The sequence below is a fragment of the Poeciliopsis prolifica genome, unplaced genomic scaffold, assembly GCF_027474105.1.
Source record: "Poeciliopsis prolifica strain line A6 unplaced genomic scaffold, Auburn_PproV2 SCAFFOLD013, whole genome shotgun sequence".
In the NCBI taxonomy this organism is placed as follows: domain Eukaryota; kingdom Metazoa; phylum Chordata; class Actinopteri; order Cyprinodontiformes; family Poeciliidae; genus Poeciliopsis; species Poeciliopsis prolifica.
In genome coordinates, this window is record NW_026562388.1 from 5,525,070 (window position 1) to 5,544,619 (window position 19,550).

At 42.2% G+C, this 19,550-nt stretch overlaps 1 protein-coding gene across 4 annotated transcripts; it reads left to right on the plus strand.

Moving 5' to 3' along the window:
* Positions 1–1,006: 1,006 nt before the first annotated feature.
* On the plus strand, positions 1,007–18,208 carry ttc7b (tetratricopeptide repeat domain 7B). Of its 4 annotated transcripts, XM_055038774.1 has the most exons (23): positions 1,007–1,213; positions 3,038–3,192; positions 3,279–3,354; positions 4,447–4,539; positions 4,790–4,947; positions 5,286–5,407; positions 6,040–6,118; positions 6,688–6,863; positions 6,962–7,025; positions 7,109–7,246; positions 7,349–7,537; positions 7,641–7,758; positions 8,066–8,123; positions 8,298–8,370; positions 8,523–8,683; positions 8,767–8,883; positions 8,969–9,066; positions 10,352–10,624; positions 11,980–12,030; positions 13,346–13,486; positions 14,611–14,813; positions 16,664–16,737; positions 17,028–18,208. In XM_055038774.1, the coding sequence occupies exons 1-23, from the start codon at positions 1,093–1,095 to the stop codon at positions 17,173–17,175; spliced, it is 2,886 nt and encodes a 961-aa protein (XP_054894749.1). In that variant the 5' UTR covers positions 1,007–1,092; the 3' UTR covers positions 17,176–18,208. The 4 variants fall into 4 exon arrangements, with proteins under 4 accessions (XP_054894749.1, XP_054894746.1, XP_054894747.1 ...); XM_055038771.1 differs by lacking the exon at positions 11,980–12,030; XM_055038772.1 differs by lacking the exon at positions 10,352–10,624.
* Positions 18,209–19,550: the final 1,342 nt, after the last annotated feature.

Below are 19,550 nucleotides of genomic sequence, written 5' to 3' on the forward strand. Positions count from 1 at the left end.
GTGTGAAGTGGCGGCTACATACGAAAGTGCTCCCCGTCTTCATCCAAAAGTCCGGACCTTCATCTCTTCGGATCGCCGGGATCCACTGCCTCCGTTGGTCCGGGTCCGTAGGGAACGCATGATAAGGCTGTTTTCTTGCCCCACATGAACAACCAGGTACTGAACAAAAACAACTACGCCGAGACTGAGCCATTTTCCTAGCCTTTTAAAGCTAACGCTACAGCCACCGGAAGTTGTCCAACCCCACATCCGCCCTGGCCCCGCGCATGCGCACAACCATCCAGTCCCCGCGCATGCGCACCACCGACCGGCCTCCGCACATGCGCACAAATGTTCGGCCCCCGCGCATGCGCACAACCGTCCGGCTCCCGCGCATGCGCACAACCGTTCGGCCCCCGCGCATGCGCACAACCGTCCGGCCCCCGCGCATGCGCACAACCTCCGGCCCCGCGCATGCGCACGATTGCCCCGGCCCTCCCTGACCGTGGATGTGCCAAGTAGTCATGGTCCGCAGTAGCATCTTCAGCCTGGCTAGCTTTCTGAGAGAGGACAAACTGCCGTTTCTTAGCCCTCTCGAAAGCAGACTCTCTCATTGCCGGTGCAGTGAAGTCATTCCAGGCAAACAGGGAAGGAACAGCTTCACACTTTTAATCCGCTAACAAATTCCTCCGGTGTGAAGTGGCGGCTACATACGAAAGTGCGCCCCGTCTTTATGCAAAAGTCCGGTCCGTAGGGAACGCATGATAAGGCTGTTTTCTTGCCCCACATGAACAACCAGGGACTGAACAAAAGCAACTGCGCCGAGACTGAGCCATTTTCCTAGTCTTTTAATGCTAACACTATAGCCACCGAAAGTTGTCCAACCCCACATCCGCTTTCTAACCCGGGGAATCGTGAAAAAGGTCTATTGTAGAATCATACCCTCTTGACCGCTGGGTGTCACTGTTTTATATCTTTATTTCCCTTCACAGGAAGCCTGCGTGTTGCGCTTAAGTGTGAGCTTGACTGCTTGTTCCAGCTGGAGGGAGAGAGAGGAAGCCTGTTGTTGTGGTGTTTCTCACCGAGTCCAGTCTCCCCCCTTAGTCACGAAACATGACGGCGAGGAAGTCTGGATCACGACTGGAGACCGAGATAGAGCGCTGCCGCTCGGAGGGCCAGTGGGACAAGATACCGGAGCTGGTTCGGCAGCTGCCGGCGAAACTTATATCCAACGGTAGGAAGCTCGTCCCGCAGCGGTAGCATTATTCACCAGGCCTTCCTTCCACCCGGCCTGGGTCTTTCCTACTTCCTGACAGCAGCATCTCATAACGCAGGATGCTTTGCACTCCGTTTTGTTAAGAGGCAATAAAACGGTTCGAACTAAAGAGAGCGAATCAGAAATGATGTTTCCACGCTAGGTTGATTTCCACTACCACGCCTTGAATTTTAGGATATGACCTGGTCCGGGTCACCACTGTCCATTCAAACATGTGTGACATGCTCGTCCTGTACGGCAAGTAATTTAGTCGAGAAAGTTAAAGTGAAATGAGACAAAATAATGTTCTCTCTCGCTCCACATCCGTCGTTACATTGATTGATTTCTGGATGCTAGCGGGCTTCAGCACTTTGTGTTTGTTTTTAGTTTTACTTATCACATTTCGTTGGGGTTAATTAGAGCCGAACTATTCAGAATAAAGCGTTCACTAACTCTACGTCTCAAGCTTTGCTCTAAGCAGCGACGTCGTTCGCCGAAACACAAAAGTGACTTTCTGTCACTGACCTCCACCTGCTAACTCTTAATAGGAAGCGTTATGGTGACGTATCGTGATGTTCATATTGCGATACTGATGGTGTTGTTTACAAACCAGCATGCACAGGACTTTAGGAAAGAAAATGACAGATTTGCACAAGTTGCGAGGGTACTTTGGAGCCACTTATGTGAATATGTTCGAAATCCAAGCTGTTGGGTCAATCTGAAGGTTTTAGGTGGACTGGACCTTGTGTGGACTAGAATAAACCAACAGTAAATTAAAATTTGTGCATCAAAGTTTCGTTGTTTTCAAAATAGTTGCCATTTGTTTCATGGAAGGAGAACATCTTTCCTACAGTACAGCCATAATCTGCAATAACTCTTTAATTGAATGAGTCACAACACCATTTCATTTCCCTCTTGGATCAATTAAGTATTTTGAATTTTGAATCTGAATTGCGAGCGTTCGTGCTCTGAGGAGGGGATGGGACATTCTGGCAGCAGCTGTGAACTTTTACAATCTGCTCTGAGAAAAGCTTAATCTGGCAAAAAGATGAAGGAGAACTCCATTGACAGGAAAGCATCAGTCAGTTTCTGCTGACAGGTCTCCCTCCCTCTGTGTCACTTTACTGAGAAATAGTTCATGTTTTTCAGAACCTGAAACATCAGTCCTGATATGGACTTCCACAAATGAAAGGGTAGCATTTAAAACAGGATCTGCTGAAGTAAGGAGGCAAAAAGAGTCATAATGTTTCAGTATAACTTGTGTGTAAAACAAAGACCTGCAAAGTACTACTTTGAGTATTTACACAATCTTCTATAAAATGTGTCATTATGTTGCAGACTAAAACCAAGCTCTTGACTGAAGTTTAGTTTGGTGGAGCCTAGACTTGATGATTTTTAAAAATTTTTATGTCTTTATTTATTTTCAGTAATGCTCCTGTTGTGGAAATAAACTTGATCCACTGGAGCTTTGAGCACTGGTTTGTGACTAGGATCTATACTAGGATTAGGGAATGCTTCAGCTTTTCTTGGTACCTAATTCTTCCTGGTATTTGTGGTGTTTCTGTGTTACTTGTTAAAGCTCAGAATATTTTCTATCCTGTTAAATGGAGACCACTGACAGGGCATATTCATTTAAAAATTTATAATTTTGGATAAAATTGTCCCATTTATGCTTTTTTTTTCTTTCTGCTATTGTATTTGGTGCTTACACTACAGTTTTCTCTCCTTTGAAGTAACTTGTCATTTTTTTATTCTTCGCTAGTTGCTGTCGTTCTTAAAGTGCTTTGCCTTTCTGTGTATAAGATGATTTAGGTGAATTGCTGTTGGGAGAATCCAAGCTCCAGACGTACTTGAAAGAACATCCCATCAAACAGGGTTCGAGCCCCCGAGGCACACGGTCCAAACTGGTGGAGGTCAAGAAGCACCTTACGGCTGCTCTGGACCGAGGAAACCTCAAGGTAAACTCAGAAAAGAGCACCTGATGCATCACTGACTGGATGACTTTTTGTACAAATGTAACTCTTTCCATCTAACTTTTCTTCAGGCCGATTACCTCCAAGAAGCCAGCCTCCTGATGGCCAAAATCTGTTATGTTGAAGGAGAATACAGTGATGCTTTAGGTAATCTTTGTCTTTTTTTGTTTGATGCTTTCTGACTTTAAATGATGGTGTACAGAGCCCTCAGGGGACACGGAGGATTTTTTTTTTTCGTTTGCATTACCTTGCAACACTTTTGCGTTTCCTCGCAATATGCTCACTGCGGTATTTGCTGGTCTATGTTGTCTGCAGTCACAAATGTCAATTTTAAATTTCAAATGTATGTACATTTATAGAGCTCAGTGTTTGTTCTTAACTCTTTGGTGCAAAAAACTGATTGGAAATCGGTTTATTCACTGCATATTTCTGTCTGTCTGCATGAGTTTAAGATGAAAACAGCCCTTTAAACCATTCAGACCAACACAAAAGAGACACAATCAAAACTGTCAGATGATTTATTATCCTGCGATAATAACTCGGAAATAGTCCAAGTAGTTCGAATGCATTTTTTCTTCTTTCCTACCTACGGAAAGTTTCTGTTTACTACAAACTATAGGCACCACAAACTATAGGTTTGTGGTGCATTTCTATCACAAAGAAAAAGATATAAAACTTCTGATATTTCACAACGAGATATTAACATGCATGGAAAAACCTCATAAAACCCTTGTATAATAGCAGAAATCGGAGTTTATGACAGGAGATATTATTGTTAAGGATTTCAATGACGGCATCAGCTGTGATAAATACAGATTTTCCTTGATGTACCATAAACATGAAAGCGTGGAAGGATGAATAATATAACAATAAATTGATGAATTTATACATGGAAAGGCTAGTGGGATAATGGATACTGGAAAAAATGATGAATCTATCGATGGAAACATGAATGCATGGATAAATAATAAATAATGGAAAAGCGGATGAATGGAGGAATAAATAAATTTTTAGACAAGAGAATAGCGAATAAAGTGAGAAAATCTAAATATCAGTCTACAGTCTTCCACTCACTCCAACTTCTCCAGACCTGAAAATGCCTAAAACAGATTATGTACGAACACAGTGTGTTGACCAAGAAGACTTTAATCCAGATGTTTGGCCTCTTTGAAGAGCTGATTCTTGTTCTAATAGATGTCCACAGTGCAGGAACTGAACAGAGAACTTCTGCTTTTCCAGGTCACTACAGCCGGGTGAACCTGGATGACCTGCAGCTGGTTGGAGCTCCTGTGTACAGACTGTCTATGATAGCAGAGGCCTACGCCACCAAAGGTAAACACAGACTCATTTGTACCTCATGGCCTTCTTAGCCTCCATTTTCACATCTTAAATCCAGTCTCCACTAATCTCTGTGGTAATGCTTTTTATCTCCACACGGGGGCAACACAGTATCTCTCTAACTCAACTGAACTAATCTGATATATTAAGATATTAAAACTATATTTTGAGACCTGATGCAGTTAAGCTTACTAAAACTTCTGTCATATTTTGTTTCCTTTTCCGTTTCGCTGATCTCTCCCAGGCTTGTGTCTAGAGAAGGTCCCGGATTCCTCTCTCTCTTTGTCAAACTCCGGTTCACCGTCGGCCAATCGGAGCCCAGCAGCACGGGAGCAGGAAATCATCACCTGTTATGAAAAGTCCGGAGACATTGCTTTGCTGTACCTGCAAGAAGCGGAGAAGGTTTGTGTTTGAGGGGGAGAAACTAGAACACAAACACTTACCAGCTACTTCTAGAGCCAGGAAATGTTGTGCCATCCTTGTGGGAGTGTGATAATTATTACACTGGCAGTGAGCAAGTGTGATAAATGTGCTTCTGCTCATGATGGCCAGCTGACAAACGGAGCCGTCTTTATATACAGAACGCCTGAACAGAAGGAAACCAACAAATATATGAAGCTATATAAAGGTCCTCTCTGTTAGTTTCTATTGATTTGGACAAAAATCAAGCATAACTTTCTCTAATTTTGTCTCAACAGTTTCCCTACTTTTGCTATTCTGTTGTGTTTCTGTTTCTGTAGGCATTATCAGCAGGTATTCAGAACCGCAGCCCAAAGCCAGGACCAACGGCTCAGGATCTGGAACTGGGCTACTTCCTGGAGACAGGCCTGCAGAGGGCTCATGTCATCCACTTCAAAAACGGGTAAGATACATGGATGGGAAAAAAAGGGAAGAATAGATTTTAATAAAAGTTTACTTTGGGTCCTGGAAAAGAAATGAGAATTAAAAAATGCTGCTGACATTCAGAAAAGTTTTTACATTGTTGTTGAAGACCAGTCACATGGCAGAACACCCATTTTGCAGTTGTGATCTGGCAAAGCGAGTAACAGGTTGATATTTGCAGTACAGTGTGAATAGGACTTTGCAGTTTTGAGGTTTTCTCACACCTTATATGGTTTTAGGATCAGAAAGGTTGGATTATATTTAGTCTGGCAACAGCTGGTGAAGCTTCCTGCTCAAAGAAAGTAGAGAGTGGCATGAGGTTTTTATTTATAGGTTCCGTCTCCGTTGGTCCATCTGTCCATTTATTTATCAATCCGCCCCTTTAATGTTGGTCCGTCCGTCCATCAATCAGTGAAAGGAATCTTAAAAGATCACTATTCAATTCTCAAGTCAGTTAATTATATGATTTTAGCTGTAAAAAGTAAATATTTTCTTTTTTTAAAATTTGCAAAACATGACATTCCAAATCTTGTCAACAACATGGAGGCATGTGCATCCGGAAAAGTCACAGAATCTCTTCTGGTGTTTTGTTTTTTTGTTTTTTCCGTGTAGAAACCTGACGCGGGGTGTGGGCAGATTTCGGGAGATTCTTCGGGCTGTTGAAACCAGAACCACCCAGAACCTTCGCATGGTGAGAATTCATCGTCTGCCTGTCAGATTTTCTTTTTCTCAGGTGCTAATTCCAAAAATCCCAAATAATTTTCATGTAGTTGGATGAGTTTGTGTTTGACAGCTTTTCAGATTTAAGAAGAATAATTACTGCTTAAATGTAGGCCTGTCACAATAACAATAGTAATGTTGTTTTGAGACCTTTTTCTAGTAATATACTGACAATGGCATAATACAAGTTCTCAAAGAGTAATAAACTTCCATTTTGTACAGAACACTCCACACCTTAACTGGAAGACATTTCAAGTATCAAAAATAAATCACAATCAAAAAGAATAAATAAAGCACAACAGTAAATAAAATGGTCTGGGTTTCAAAAAACATCAGTTCTCAGAATGTACATTTTCAAGCTCATTTTAATTTATCATCATCATGAATTGCTTATTGCAACATGGTAATTTAAATGTTGAAACTTTTGCGCAGGATTTTGCTGATTTATTCTATTTGCCGTTTAAGTCGAACATCACACAAATCAGCGCACTCCTGCTGTTTTGCTGCCCTACTTAGTCTGTAATTTCATGGACTGTGCAGACGATAGCCCGGCAGCTCGCAGAGATCCTGCTCCGAGGAATGTGTGAACAGAGCTACTGGTCTCCTCTGGAAGATCCTCCGACAGCGTCACCCCTGGATAATCTCACGCAGCAAGGGCATACTTACCGCAAGAACTACATGCTGAGCCGACCCCCACGAGTGTACTCCGGCGAGAAGTATGACATTTTTATAACTTTTGTTGGTAGGAATTCAAAGCAGTCTCTCTGTTATTCTCATCTCCGTCCGTCTTCATCTCTCTCTTGCTGCATTTCAGTTTGTTTTGTCCTCAGGAGAACACAGAGGAAGCTCTGCTGCTGCTGCTGATCAGTGAGTCTATGGTGAGGTGCTTTATAGAGTCACACTTTTAAAACATTGTCATGCTGTGCAGATTTTACTTATTTACCTTTGTTTTTTGTGTCAGGCCAACCGGGACGCTGTCCTGAGCAGGATTCCTGAGCACAACAACGATCGGATCATCAGCCTACAGTCTGCCTCTGTGGTGTACGATCTGCTGACCATTGCGCTGGGCAGGAGGGGGCAGTATGAGATGCTGTCGGAGGTAAAATAAAACCACACCCCCACACTGACCTACACTCCTCAAATTGATGTTTCCAAGTAGGCCAACAAATTCTGAGAAAACGGGCCGTGTTGCCGTCCCCAGTGCTTGGAGAGAGCCATGAAGTTCGCCTTTGAGGAGTTCCATTTGTGGTACCAGCTCGCCTTGTCACTAATGGCTGCCGGCAAATCCGCTCGTGCTGTCAAGGTTCTGAAAGAGTGCATCCGTCTGAAGCCTGATGACCCCACCATCCCACTGCTGGCCGTTAAACTGTGCATTGGTCCTCTGCACTGGGTGAGAAGCACACAAGTCTTTCCAGAAGTGAAAGTAAAGCTTTACTTTTACCGAGTTTCTCTCTTGTAGTTTTGTTTTACATCTCAATTCGCTGTTATTTCAGTTGGACGAAGGGGAGAAGTTTGCAAAGATGGTCATTGACATGGGAGAGAAGGCAGCGGAGTTCAAAGCCAAAGGTCACTTGGCCGTCGGCCTGGTTTACAGCCTCAAAGCTACTGATGGCAAGTCTGCTTACTAATGTGATCTAAGCTGACTCATATTCCACTCTCATTCTTCATAATCGATGGTCATCAGTGTGTTTTTGTACTTGCATATTTGTTTGGGGTTATAAGGACTTTGGGATCTTCAGAGAGCTGTGCAGAAATGAATGCCTGAACACTTAAGAGACTGCATCATATTGATAAGTTAAAAAAAAACAAAAGAAGAAAAACAAAAGGTGTTTGTATAGGTGTATGTGCTTTTCTCTTATGTGTGTGTAATTGTGCTTGTAATATCTGAAGCTTTTATTTTGTGTTTGCATCTCTTCAGCATCACTGCGAAGCACACAGGAGGACTACCAGAGGAAAGCTTTGTCGGCCTTTCAGAGGTTTCAATGTGTTTCTAAAAAATACTTTACTGAATACTTTAGAGTTAAGTCTGAATATTGAACTGTCCTGTTCCTTTAAAATAGGCAAATTTCTCTCTAAAGTCTTTTAAGTTACTGATGTCGTTTTTGATTGAATGTGTCTGAGCACAAAATGTTTTTGTTTTTCATCTGCAGAGCTCAGAGCATGTCTCCCACTGACCATCTGGCAGCTTTTTATTTGGCACTGCAGCTTGCCGTTTCCAGACAGGTAACGCCAACAAACTAGAAATCAAAAATTGAAGCATTCAAAACACAAGAACAATATTTACTTCCCTTTCAGTTCCACAGGGCTGTGTTTTATGTTAACTGTAGCGAAGACCTGTAGTGTGTGTCCTGAGTGTGTGTGTGTCCTGTGTGTAGATCCCCGAGGCACTGGGGTATGTTCGGCAGGCGCTGCAGCTACAAGGAGATGACGTCCACTCCCTCCACCTGCTGGCCCTGCTTCTCTCTGCCCAGAAACATTACCATGACGCTCTCAACATCATAGAGATGGCCCTGTCCGAGTATCCAGAGAACTTCAAGTGAGCGAACCATTCCCAAACAGCATTTACTGTCTGTGTGACGGAGTGGCAGACCCTGAGCTGACGGTGTTTGTGCTGTGTAGTCTGCTGTATACGAAGGTGAAGCTGGAGGCCATGTGTAGAGGACCAGAGGAAGCTCTGCTCACCTGTAAACACATGCTCCAGATCTGGAAGAGCTTTTACAACCTCACCAACCCCAGGTTCACACACCAGTGCAGCAAAAGTATGATTACTAAAGGAACCGAATGCCTGTTTGTCTCGACTGATGGGTTTTGTGGGTGGCAGTGATTCAGGGCGTGGCAGCAGCCTGCTGGACAGGGCCATACCAGACAGACGACAGCTCAACGCCATGACGCTGCCCGACTTCAGTGACCCTGATGCTGGTAGGCGCACACACACACACACACACACACATCTTCTGACAAACACAAAGGGCTCCTGGATCTTTCATCTACTCTATAGTGCCTTGAAAAATGCCTCTGCTTTTTTTTATTATTATTATTATTTGGATTTTATCTGATGGACTGACACAAAGTAGTGCAGAACTGAGTATGAGGAGAATAATACTTCAAAATGTTTTCATAATTAAAATCCCTCTGAGTCAATACTCTTAAAACCGCCTGTCTCTTTGACTACAGCTGGGAGTTTTTTACAGCCCAGTCTGTCTAGATGGAAACCTTTTGTAAAAAGGGATTTTAAAATCTTTCCACTGATTCTCAGTTGGCCAGTCTGGACTTTGACTAGGATATTCCACCACATGTACATGCGTCAACCTAAAACCATCCCACTGTAGCTCTGGTTGGATGTTTATGGTTGTTGTCCTGAAGCTCCTTTCAGATATTGAGTCTTTTATAGCGTCCAGTTCCTTTTGTTATAACATTTTCCTGTATTTTAGTTTCCTGTCCCTACTAAAGAATTGCATTGCCACAGCATGATGCTGCCACAACAATGTCTCACTGTGGGGATGATTTATTCGGCGTGACGCAGTGTTAGCTTTCCGTTACTGGCAGCGCTTTGCATGCTGGTCAAAAAGTTGCATTTCGAACTCATCTGACCGGAGTGCCTTCTTCTGCACATCTGCTGTGTCCCTGCATGGCTTGTAGAAAACTAATCTAATGACATCTAATAACAGAACTTCTGATTGTTGTATTTTCTCTGCTATTAAATGTCAAACTTGTAGAGTATAAGATGGGCTGAACTGAGCTTTGAGAGCTTTGGATATTGTTTTATAACCTCACCCCTGACCGGCCAGGAATGTCCCAGTCTTCATGATGATGTTTGTTCCCTAAAGTTCCCCAACAAGTCGTTGAGGCTGTTGCAGGACAGTGACATTTATACCGAGATGAAATTACACACGCATGGATTCTATTTACTGATTAGGTGACATCTAATAACAACAATAGTTTTCACTGGAGTTTATTTTGGGGTATGAAGGTGAAGGCAGCTTTTTGGATTACTTGTAAAATATTTTTAAAAGTTGTACCTCTTTCTTTTCTCTTCTCAGTTATGCACTATTTTTGTTGGTCTATCAAGTCACAATAAAATGCACTGAAGTTTGTTTTTATATTGTGTTCCAGGCGGTGTAAAAATCCATCACCTATCTGCTCTTTTCTGTTTCTTCAGTGCTCTGTTAATGATTCTTTTTCTGTTTTATTTCCTCTGTTTTAGTCTCAGGTTCTTCCTCCCTCTCTGGTTCTGAACCAGTCTCTCCCACCTCCCCGTCCACCATCTCCTCCCTCTCCTCTCCGCTGCCTTCCCCTTCATCGCCGCTCTACATTTTCCAGCCTCCTCCCATTCTCACTCCACCCAGAAACACATCCGGCCTCTCTCCTCTCCCGTCTCCTCCCCCTTTCCGTCCCCGTCCTCTTCCTCCTCCACCCACCAAGACCAGGACTCACTCGTTTTGCAACCATGTTGTTCTGCAGCAGCTTTCCAACTATAGTGAGCCTTCATGTGCACCCTGTCTGCAGCATGGTGTGCAGAGTGACCTGAAAAGGCAGTTTGCTTGCAGAACTGCCAGAGTTGGAGTGTTAACTTGTAGCCATTTGTTAAGGAAAGCCAATAGCATGCTGTTGAACCACCAATCATAATCATGGTATTAGCTGAGGAGAACACTCAGTGTTTAATCTGGCATTAAATTCTTACCTAACTGATCAGACCTGAGTTACCTGATCTGATCAGTTAGGTAATGATCAGCTAACACAGATGATGCTAAGTTTTAAAATCTGAAAATATTAAGTAGCAGAAACTCAAGGGGACATTTTTGTGGTAAACTGATCAGTTTGTAAAAAAAAAAGGAAAATCTCCATATTGATATTTTGTCCATGTATGAAGCTATAGATTATAATCCAAAACAAAATATATGTTCATGTTTCATTAATCGATTATTGAAATAATTTTCAACCAATTTAGTAACTGATTAATCGTCTGTTTTTAAAAAGTCCAATTGTAGAAAGAACACCACCATCAGAACAGTAATTGAGAAAAAACTGTGCAAAAAAATACATTTCATCAGTCTATATGACGGGACCTCGAATCCAGTGACCCGCAACTTTTAGGAGGTCCAGTACACCTGAATCCAATGGCGTAATTACTTCCTTAGTTTCCAGTCAAGTTCTCCAGACGCCTGATGTAGAAATCATTACGTAACTCAGGGGTGGTGAAGCAGAAACTCTGACCCTCCAGGCCTGGATTTGAGGACCTCTGGTTTACTTTAATCACCAGATTAAAGTAAACTGGCATGTTTCACTCAAAGATCTAGATTCTTTCTACATCCGAGTAAAATCAGATGACTAAAAAGATAAAGACTGAAAACTTTAGAAATTAAAGTTGCCTAGGGCACGTAAGTATTTCAAATACCTCTTATGTATTTTTTCCCCCTGCTGTGTTTACTGCTCTGCATCTTCTTTTCCTTTTTATATTTTTGTTGTTTCCGTTTGTTCCTTTCCTCACTCCCCTCCAAACCCATCTTGTCTTTGTGTGTGTGTGTGAGTGTGTGTTTTAGTTTAGTTGGGAAGCCAGGAAAAAAATAATAAATCATGAAGCGCTCACAAGGAATGAATCAAAATAAAAAAGTTTGGCAGTGAATTAATTCAAATTTATGGCTATTTGGAAAGCGTTAATTTGACCAAACGGGGTCAATAACGTGACTTTTGTGTGTGGTCATGTGGTTCTTAGGCATCCTGTGAAGAATGAAAACCTTATGCACTTTATTTCTTCTCTGTTCCTTCCTCTTTTCAATCATTAACAACTGGCTGTTTTTTTTTTCCCCATCCTTCCGTTTTTGTTTTTCCAAGGCGGCTCTCAGGACGCTAACACTCTTGGTTTTCCCTCCATGTTTTCTGTTTGTAAGTAGCCATCTAACCTTCACCGTATCTCTTTTATTTCATCCATCTTTATATATATTTTTTTCCTGCCTACCTACTTTTGTCCTGGTTCAGAGTCATTTATTCAAGGAGGAATGTCCACAAAAGTTTCATTTTCTCATTCAGGTTGCAGAAGATAATTGGTACTGGATTAAATTAGATTATGATTATTTTATAAACCGATCAGTCTGATGTATTTATTATCAAATTTTTGTGAAAAGATCTTTGGTTAATCAGTTTTCTATCTATTTTTAATTAAAATGGAGAAGGTTTTGTGTTTTTTTTCTATTTTATTTATTCAGAGTAACAGTGAATTGGCCTCCCTGGTGTCCAGCTGAAAACATCAGGCTCACCGGATCTCTGGGACTTTTAGACGGCCTCACTGGGTTCATCTGATCAGACTGTTTCCTTGTGGAAATGCCACAGCTTGATGATTAGTTCCTGACTTTAGAGGTGTCTGTCATCCAGGATGTCACTCCAATTAGGAAGTGACAGACACAGGAAGTGATGTGTAGGATTCTATTGTGACAACCCGTTAAAAACGGAGCAGGAGATATTTTCATACAGAATACTGAAAAATCCCTCAAAATCCCTTAAAATGACAATTATCACAACCATATTAACTTTAACCTTAAAATATATAAGAAAGCAGCTAAAACTTCTCTGTTTGTGTAGAAACAAACTCATTCATTCACATGTATGCTCTACATTGTGTTGGTCTATCAGTGAAGTTCATTTAGTTCTGTTGCTTCCACAACGGCCTCTGCAAACAGGATTCCCAGCTTGTGTTTGTGTCGAGCAAATGAAACTTCCTTTTGTCATTTCCCCAAAATCCACTTATCAGCACTTCTCTTTTCCTTTTTTTTTAAAGCTTGAAATAAACACTTTTATCTCTCATCTCTGCCATCTTTCACATATGAGTGGGTGTTCTGACTAAAATCAGAAAATTAAAAAAGTAGACTGACATCAACGTAGATTGAAAAGAGCCTGGATGTTTTTAGCTGCTGAGCGGCAGTGTGCTGTAGTTTGTGCATGATGTGTATTTTTTTTAACTCATTTATGCAGCACCGTAACAGTGTGGCATGGTGTGCGCTGCGTATCGGTGTGAGCTTCTTCACTGCGACAGAGCGCACACTTCAGCTCCTCATTGCGTTCATGAGGGTGTGGTCAGTGAGTTCTGCTCTTGGCCGCGTAACAAAGAGTCATTTTCTGCTCAACTGCTTCTCAGCTGTCAGTCAGTAGGGTTTGGCAGCTTTTTCGTGCGTCTTAACAAAGCGATGGATTTTCCACCCTGCAGGCTCGGTGCACGCGACGTCCATAGCAGCCAGTCGGGTGGAGCAGGCTCTGTCGGAGGTGGCCTCTTCCCTGCAGAGCAGCGCCCCCAAACACGGACCCCCGCACCCCTGGCTGACCCTGGCTCAGATCTGGCTTCATGCAGGTCTGCTTCCGCACGTTGATTTCACGCAAACTCTTATTGAAGAGACGTCTCCTTGAAAAGGTTTTCTCAACTCTTAGTTGTCCCTGAATACAGATTTTGACCTGGAACATCCTTTATGGCAAAAGGCCTCAATAAGCTTAAAAAAAAGAAACAAATATTTAATGTTTATCACAGGACAAGCCAACCATAGATGACTGAATGGATGGAACCTTTAACAATTTAATTTATGGGGATGAAGTTGGGTCGACTATTTGACACTCATTTCCTTTTCTTTTGATAAAACAATCCTGATAATCTACTGTTATTATCTTATTATCATTATTTTGCGTTCTGTTTGTGTATTTTTAATTGTATTTCTTAGCATTTAATTTTGGAAATGGAGCTGTAACAATGTTTTGTCATAATTCACAGGTTTATTTGTCCTTTCTTCTTAAGTAAGCAGTTGGCATTATGATTTGTAAAATTGCTCACTTGGGAATCAATACAGATAAAATAAATGTTAAGAATAAGCACAGATCATGACCTAGACGGTAACATCCTGGTGACAAGCAGCTGAAAAGAGATTCATCTGCATAATGAACTTACCTCTTCCTACTCACTCCGGCGGCCGTGGTGAGCGTGCTGCCGTCAGCTCTTTCTGAGAGCACAGTGATTGGATGTCGGATCTCCCTCTCTGTGCGCCGGAGCCCCGATTCTTCTCTCTGCACCGGCTGCAGACATTTGCAGAGCAGAATGTAAACAGGAGCAGACGGCTCCCGTAAACACACGCACGCTGACAGAGGCGGTTTGTGTTGCTGTTTATCTGCCCGGCTGCCTCCTCTCGCCGGGCGGTCATTTCCAGCTTGGCGACACGACTAATGTAATCAGCCAATTAGAGCGCAGATAGAAGGACTGTTCATTTCCTCCCTGCTGGTCTGCCGATATCGCTCAGTCTTCATCATCGAAGTAATGAGAGCTTCAGATCGCACGCCCCTCTGTTTGCGTCGCTTTGGGACCAAAGGTCCATATATTCTGTTGTTCTGTGCGATAGAACTCCATTTTGCCCTCGCTTTACTCCAATAAGTGCCGCTTTCTGGCAGTCTGCAACCTTTCCCCTCTCTGGGTGTGTCTGTCTTCTCCCACAGCTGAGGTGTACATCGGCATGTCGAAACCTGCAGAGGCCACGGCGTGCACCCAGGAGGCCGCGAACCTGTCCCCCACCTCCCACAACATGATGTACATGAGGGGGCAGATAGCCGAGCTGAGGGGCAACATAGACGAAGCCAAACGATGGTACGAAGAAGCCCTGTCCATCAACCCGACTCATGTCAAAACCATGCAGAGACTGGTAAGATACCAACACCCCTGCTGTGTTTCTACAAGGCTGTGCAAACGTCTTGAATCTTCAGTTCTTTAATCTTGAAGTTCTAAAGAACTTTAGAACTTTAGGTTTTACTCCAAATCACCGTCATATTTTTTAAGGTAATCTTGACCTTTTCTTTTTCTGTTTTTTCTTCTTCTTTTTTTCCCCTCATTGAAGCGATACTGTACATATTCACAGTCCGTTTACTGCCCTGAGCAAATCAGCCTACATCAGTGCTGAATTAGAGTCTTAAATTAGATACCCGTGGCTGTTTATTTCTTCTTGATGCATGCAACGCTCAGCTTAAATGTTTCCAACAGAGGTCTTGTGTTTGCATGATTGCTAAACAAGTCTAAACTAAGCAGGACAAATTCCTGGAGAAATTGCCTTCGACTTGATCAGGCTTCCTGTCCCTCGCCTCTCCACTCTCTGCTGAAGAATCTCAAACTTTCTAAATGTGTCTAAATGATTCCGATATGCAGAAAATGCTTCTTATTACAGAGACTCCTTGAACTGGCAGTGATAGAAACAAAAGTAAAAGCCTAGCAAAACAAGTGTAGTTGGTTTTTTTCTTAACTTTTGGATCTTTTAAGAGGATGAGAAATAATTACTAACATCTTTTTGAACATAAATCAAGAATAAACTCTAAGCGTTTACTCAAAAACACATGCAGTATAATTTGGTTATGTTAACGTGCAAAACTCAAAAGTGGTAAACAAAAATATAAATGCAATTGTAAAAGTACTGCAGGTATACAATGTCAAAGTGATAGGAAACTTTATTCATGTGTGGGTTGTATTTTAACACCTTTTGTGGGCCTGGCACTGTGGTCAAAAGTGTGAATCACCTCTTTCTATTTAAGGCTTTCATATATTACAATAATAAAAAAATGGCCTGGTCTTTACTGGGTTCCTTACAGTAATTAAGTCTAATCTCAGGAGCACAACAAATTCCACACTTTTGTTCAACAAAAGATTTTGTCAAACAAGATGGAAAAGCTATGAGTGAAAAACCATCCAGCTGCTTTTAGAACCACATTTAGCAGCAATAACTCAGTAATCTGCTGTCTGACTTTATCAGCCTCCCGCATCATTTTTAAAGAATTTCGCCTCAGTCTTATTTGAAGCGACGCTTCGGCCCATTGAAATTTGTAATCGCTGGTCTCTGTGCAGCTCTAGTAAGGCCCCAGAAGCCAAATCTGGGTGTGTTCTGACTTTGGTCTGTTGTGGCTCCTTGACTCTTCAGTCCAGTACAGGCCCAGATCGTTGTCCCTCTGCCACCTTACTTCTCAGGTGGGTTGAGGAATTTGCTTTCCTCCAAACATGGCAACTTTGATCTCAGTTGTCCAAATGGCCATCATTCCAGAGCTCAACTTTACAAAAACGCTAGTAAAATATCTGTTTTTAGAGAGAAAAAAATCATCTTCTTGGCATCCTCAAAATAATTTATACTTTTTCTGTCTATGACTAACAGTGGTGTTATGAATATGAACATGTAGAATAATGCATGCAAAGGCTGAAACAGCTTTTATATGTCTAAACCTAAATCTACTTCTGCTGGTGCAATTGTTTGACACCCTGAATATTTTCCACTTTATCTGTTCTGATGTAACATAGTGGACTCCATGTGGTTTTGAAATGACTACATGTTTTATTTTTGTTTTGTTCACTTGACATTTAATTTAGATGATTTTGGATCCTGGTAAACATTTTCATTGTGTCCTGATTATATGTAAAAAAAATGCTTTCATGTCTTGATCAAAATCACTGAAACTACGAAGCTCTTTTGTCGTTTATTATAAGTGATGATAAAGTGGTGATGTTTATGGGCCTCAGGGTTTGATTCTGCACCAGCTGCAGCGCTACAGTCTGTCTGAGAAAGTCCTGAGGGATGCGGTGCAGGTCAACAGGTATGTTTTTATCACAACTATTTTGATCTATCTTTTCTTTTAAATCATTCTTTTTATATATATCTATATTTCTTAAAGACATGACTTTCAGATCACCACCTTCCTAAAATAATGGCCCAAGTTGTTTTTGTTTTTTCCAAAAGTGATTTGTGTATTTTTTGGTTGCCTAACAAATGACCCAGGCCATTATTTTAGGAAGGCGACAACATGCTTGTTTTAGCAAATATCCCTTTTTCTTTTTCCTCATTTGCATTTAATCAGTGAAGGTAATTTGCCTCTTGCTTCGTCAGCACTTCTCATGACGTGTGGAACAGTCTGGGCGAGGTGCTGCAGGCTCAGGGGAACGCCGCTGCCGCCACAGAGTGTTTCCTCACTGCCTTGGAGCTGGAGGCCAGCAGCCCCATCCTGCCGTTCACCATCATCCCCCGAGCGCTATGAGACGCAGCGGAGTCACAAACCTGCTCCATACACACACGACTGCATGCAAACGTCTGTGCAGCCATTTCTCACACCTTGTACATAATGCAAATAACAGTATTTTCCTCTGCTGATCATGTGTGGGTGCATGGTGTGTGTGTGTGTGTGTGTGTGTGTGTGTGTGTGTGTGTGTGTGTGTGTGTGTGTGTGTGTGTGTGTGTGTGTGTTGGTGCTGAAGCATTTTTTCAGTCTGTGCATGCACCTCTGTGTATGCGTGCCAACACATTTCCTGCGTCTTGTCCGTGCGCCTCTGTTGTTGTTGTTGTAAATACAATGGTGTTTGCATTCAGAAGCCTAAGATTTTGTTTACATTTTATTTAGTCCAAAGAAACACACAGGTTTGGTCAAAATCCGATTACTGCCAGGAAAATAGTTTTTTTTTTTTTTTTTTACGTTCGCTTCAAGAGCCAAACATCTCGCTAAAACAACAAAATTCACCTGTTGCTGTTAAGCCAGAGAGGATTTCTGTTACTGTACGGCTGGATAATCCACTGGAGACGTGATCATAAGCTCAATCAGTCGATAAATGCCAAAAACCTGGATGGATTTACACAGACGACTGGATGTTTCGGCGTTTTGCAACAGTTTCATCACAACAAAGCATGCTTCATTTAGTTTACAGAATGTCCTCATATGCACAGTAGAAACACTGTTACTGACAAACAAATGTTTTGCAGGAATCTGTTACAAAGTGCTTCTCCAAAATCAGGTTTTCTGTGTAAATCCATCCACCTTGTTTGTGTCTTTGTATCCTGTCACAGCCAGGTTATTTTAATTTAATTTTTTTATTATTATTATAAATACACAAAGTTATTGCTGTATATTTGATGAACCCTTGTGTTTTATGATTTTAGAGAGTAAATTATGATTATACAGAGCGATGCTGTGGGGGGAAAGTGGGAAGAGGAACGGGTGATCAGTCAGTGAGTCGATTTTGCTGTAAATCAATGACTGAAATCAGGATGATAATAATAAAGATCCTCAGTAAACAAAGGCCTCTGCGAAGCTGTGTGTGGTGTTCTCTTCGGGCATGACCCCGGGGCCAGTGGTGTCCGTTACTCTCTCAGGTGTGTCCTGCTTTGTCCCGGAGGATCACAGCGCTGACAGGTTTTGTCCTGGAGTGTCAGGAAAGCCACGGCCCCCTGCTGCCCCGAGGTCTCCACCCGAGTCTCACATGTCACCAGCAGTTAATCTCTCAGGAAGGTCATCGATGTGGCCCGGAGTAAAACAGGAAGCGCATAGACCATAAAAAATATCACTTAATGAGGAAATCTGAGCCCTTTTTTCCCATTTTGACCTATGAGTTAAAGCAGCATCCCTGGTACTGCTACTTAAATGCATTCTGTTAACTAACTAGAGTATAACCGCCTCTATAAAAAAGGCAGGAGTGCATTACACAATGCCAAGGGGAAATGCATAATCCAGGTGTGGTTGTGATCATATTCCCAAACTACTTAAAATCCATCATTCTACTGAAAAATCCACACAGATTGGATGTTAAATTCACCTCAAGGTCAGACTCTGCTATCCTCAAGAGATGTAAATAGAGCCCCACTCATTGATGCTACAGAACACCTCGTTACATCTGTGAAGCATGGCGGTGGAGAGGTGATGATCTGGGCTTGGCCTAAATTTTAAAGTGAAATGTGTGCTTTCTGAAACTTGAGGGTGGGATTAAACGTCGGAGCCTCATAAAGAACAACTTCATTCTGATTTTGTTCTGATGGAAGAATCCTCGAATTGAAAGAGGGCGCGTTTTCTTTTGACTGCATCCTGAAAGCCTGACCCCAGTTTTGTCCTCCGTCAGTAGAAAAATAAGTTTATTGGTCTCTGTAGAATAATGCGACACACTGGACACTCTGAACTGGAATGCCAGTGCAGAGCAGCGTTGTGCAAAAATACTCTTCAGACAGTTACGTAACTCCAGCTACTGTGAGAAACGCATTCAACACCTCCTACACTTATCCTGTCCGAGTCCCAATCACACAAACATCCAGTATCTTCTCGCAGAGTCCAGATCTACTACTGAGGAGAATCACACCTGAAATAATGCAGTTTCTGGCAGTTCTGTAGGTTGTGATCCTGGATCTCTGAGTCTATAATTGTCAAACCTCTCCTCTCACTCCCACAGTTTTCTGCTGCCCATTTCTCCTCCATTTCCATGTGTTTCTGTTGCCTAGCAACGACTCATCGGCAGCCATTTGTGGCAACCCGGAGGATTTTTTTCACACACACACACACACACACACACACACACACACTGATGAACTGCAGAATAATTTGTGGTTAGTCTTTGATAGCTGTTCTTTGGGGGTCTTTTATGGTGATTTTGCAGC

Bases quoted from the DNA above. Each gene is read 5' to 3' on its own strand.
- ttc7b (XM_055038774.1), top strand. From the start codon at position 1,093: ATGACGGCGAGGAAGTCTGGATCACGACTGGAGACCGAGATAGAGCGC. The intron at 9,067-10,351 runs GTAGGCGCACAC...CCTCTGTTTTAG, and splicing joins CTTCAGTGACCCTGATGCTG to TCTCAGGTTCTTCCTCCCTC. The intron at 12,031-13,345 runs GTAAGTAGCCAT...TCCACCCTGCAG, and splicing joins TCCCTCCATGTTTTCTGTTT to GCTCGGTGCACGCGACGTCC.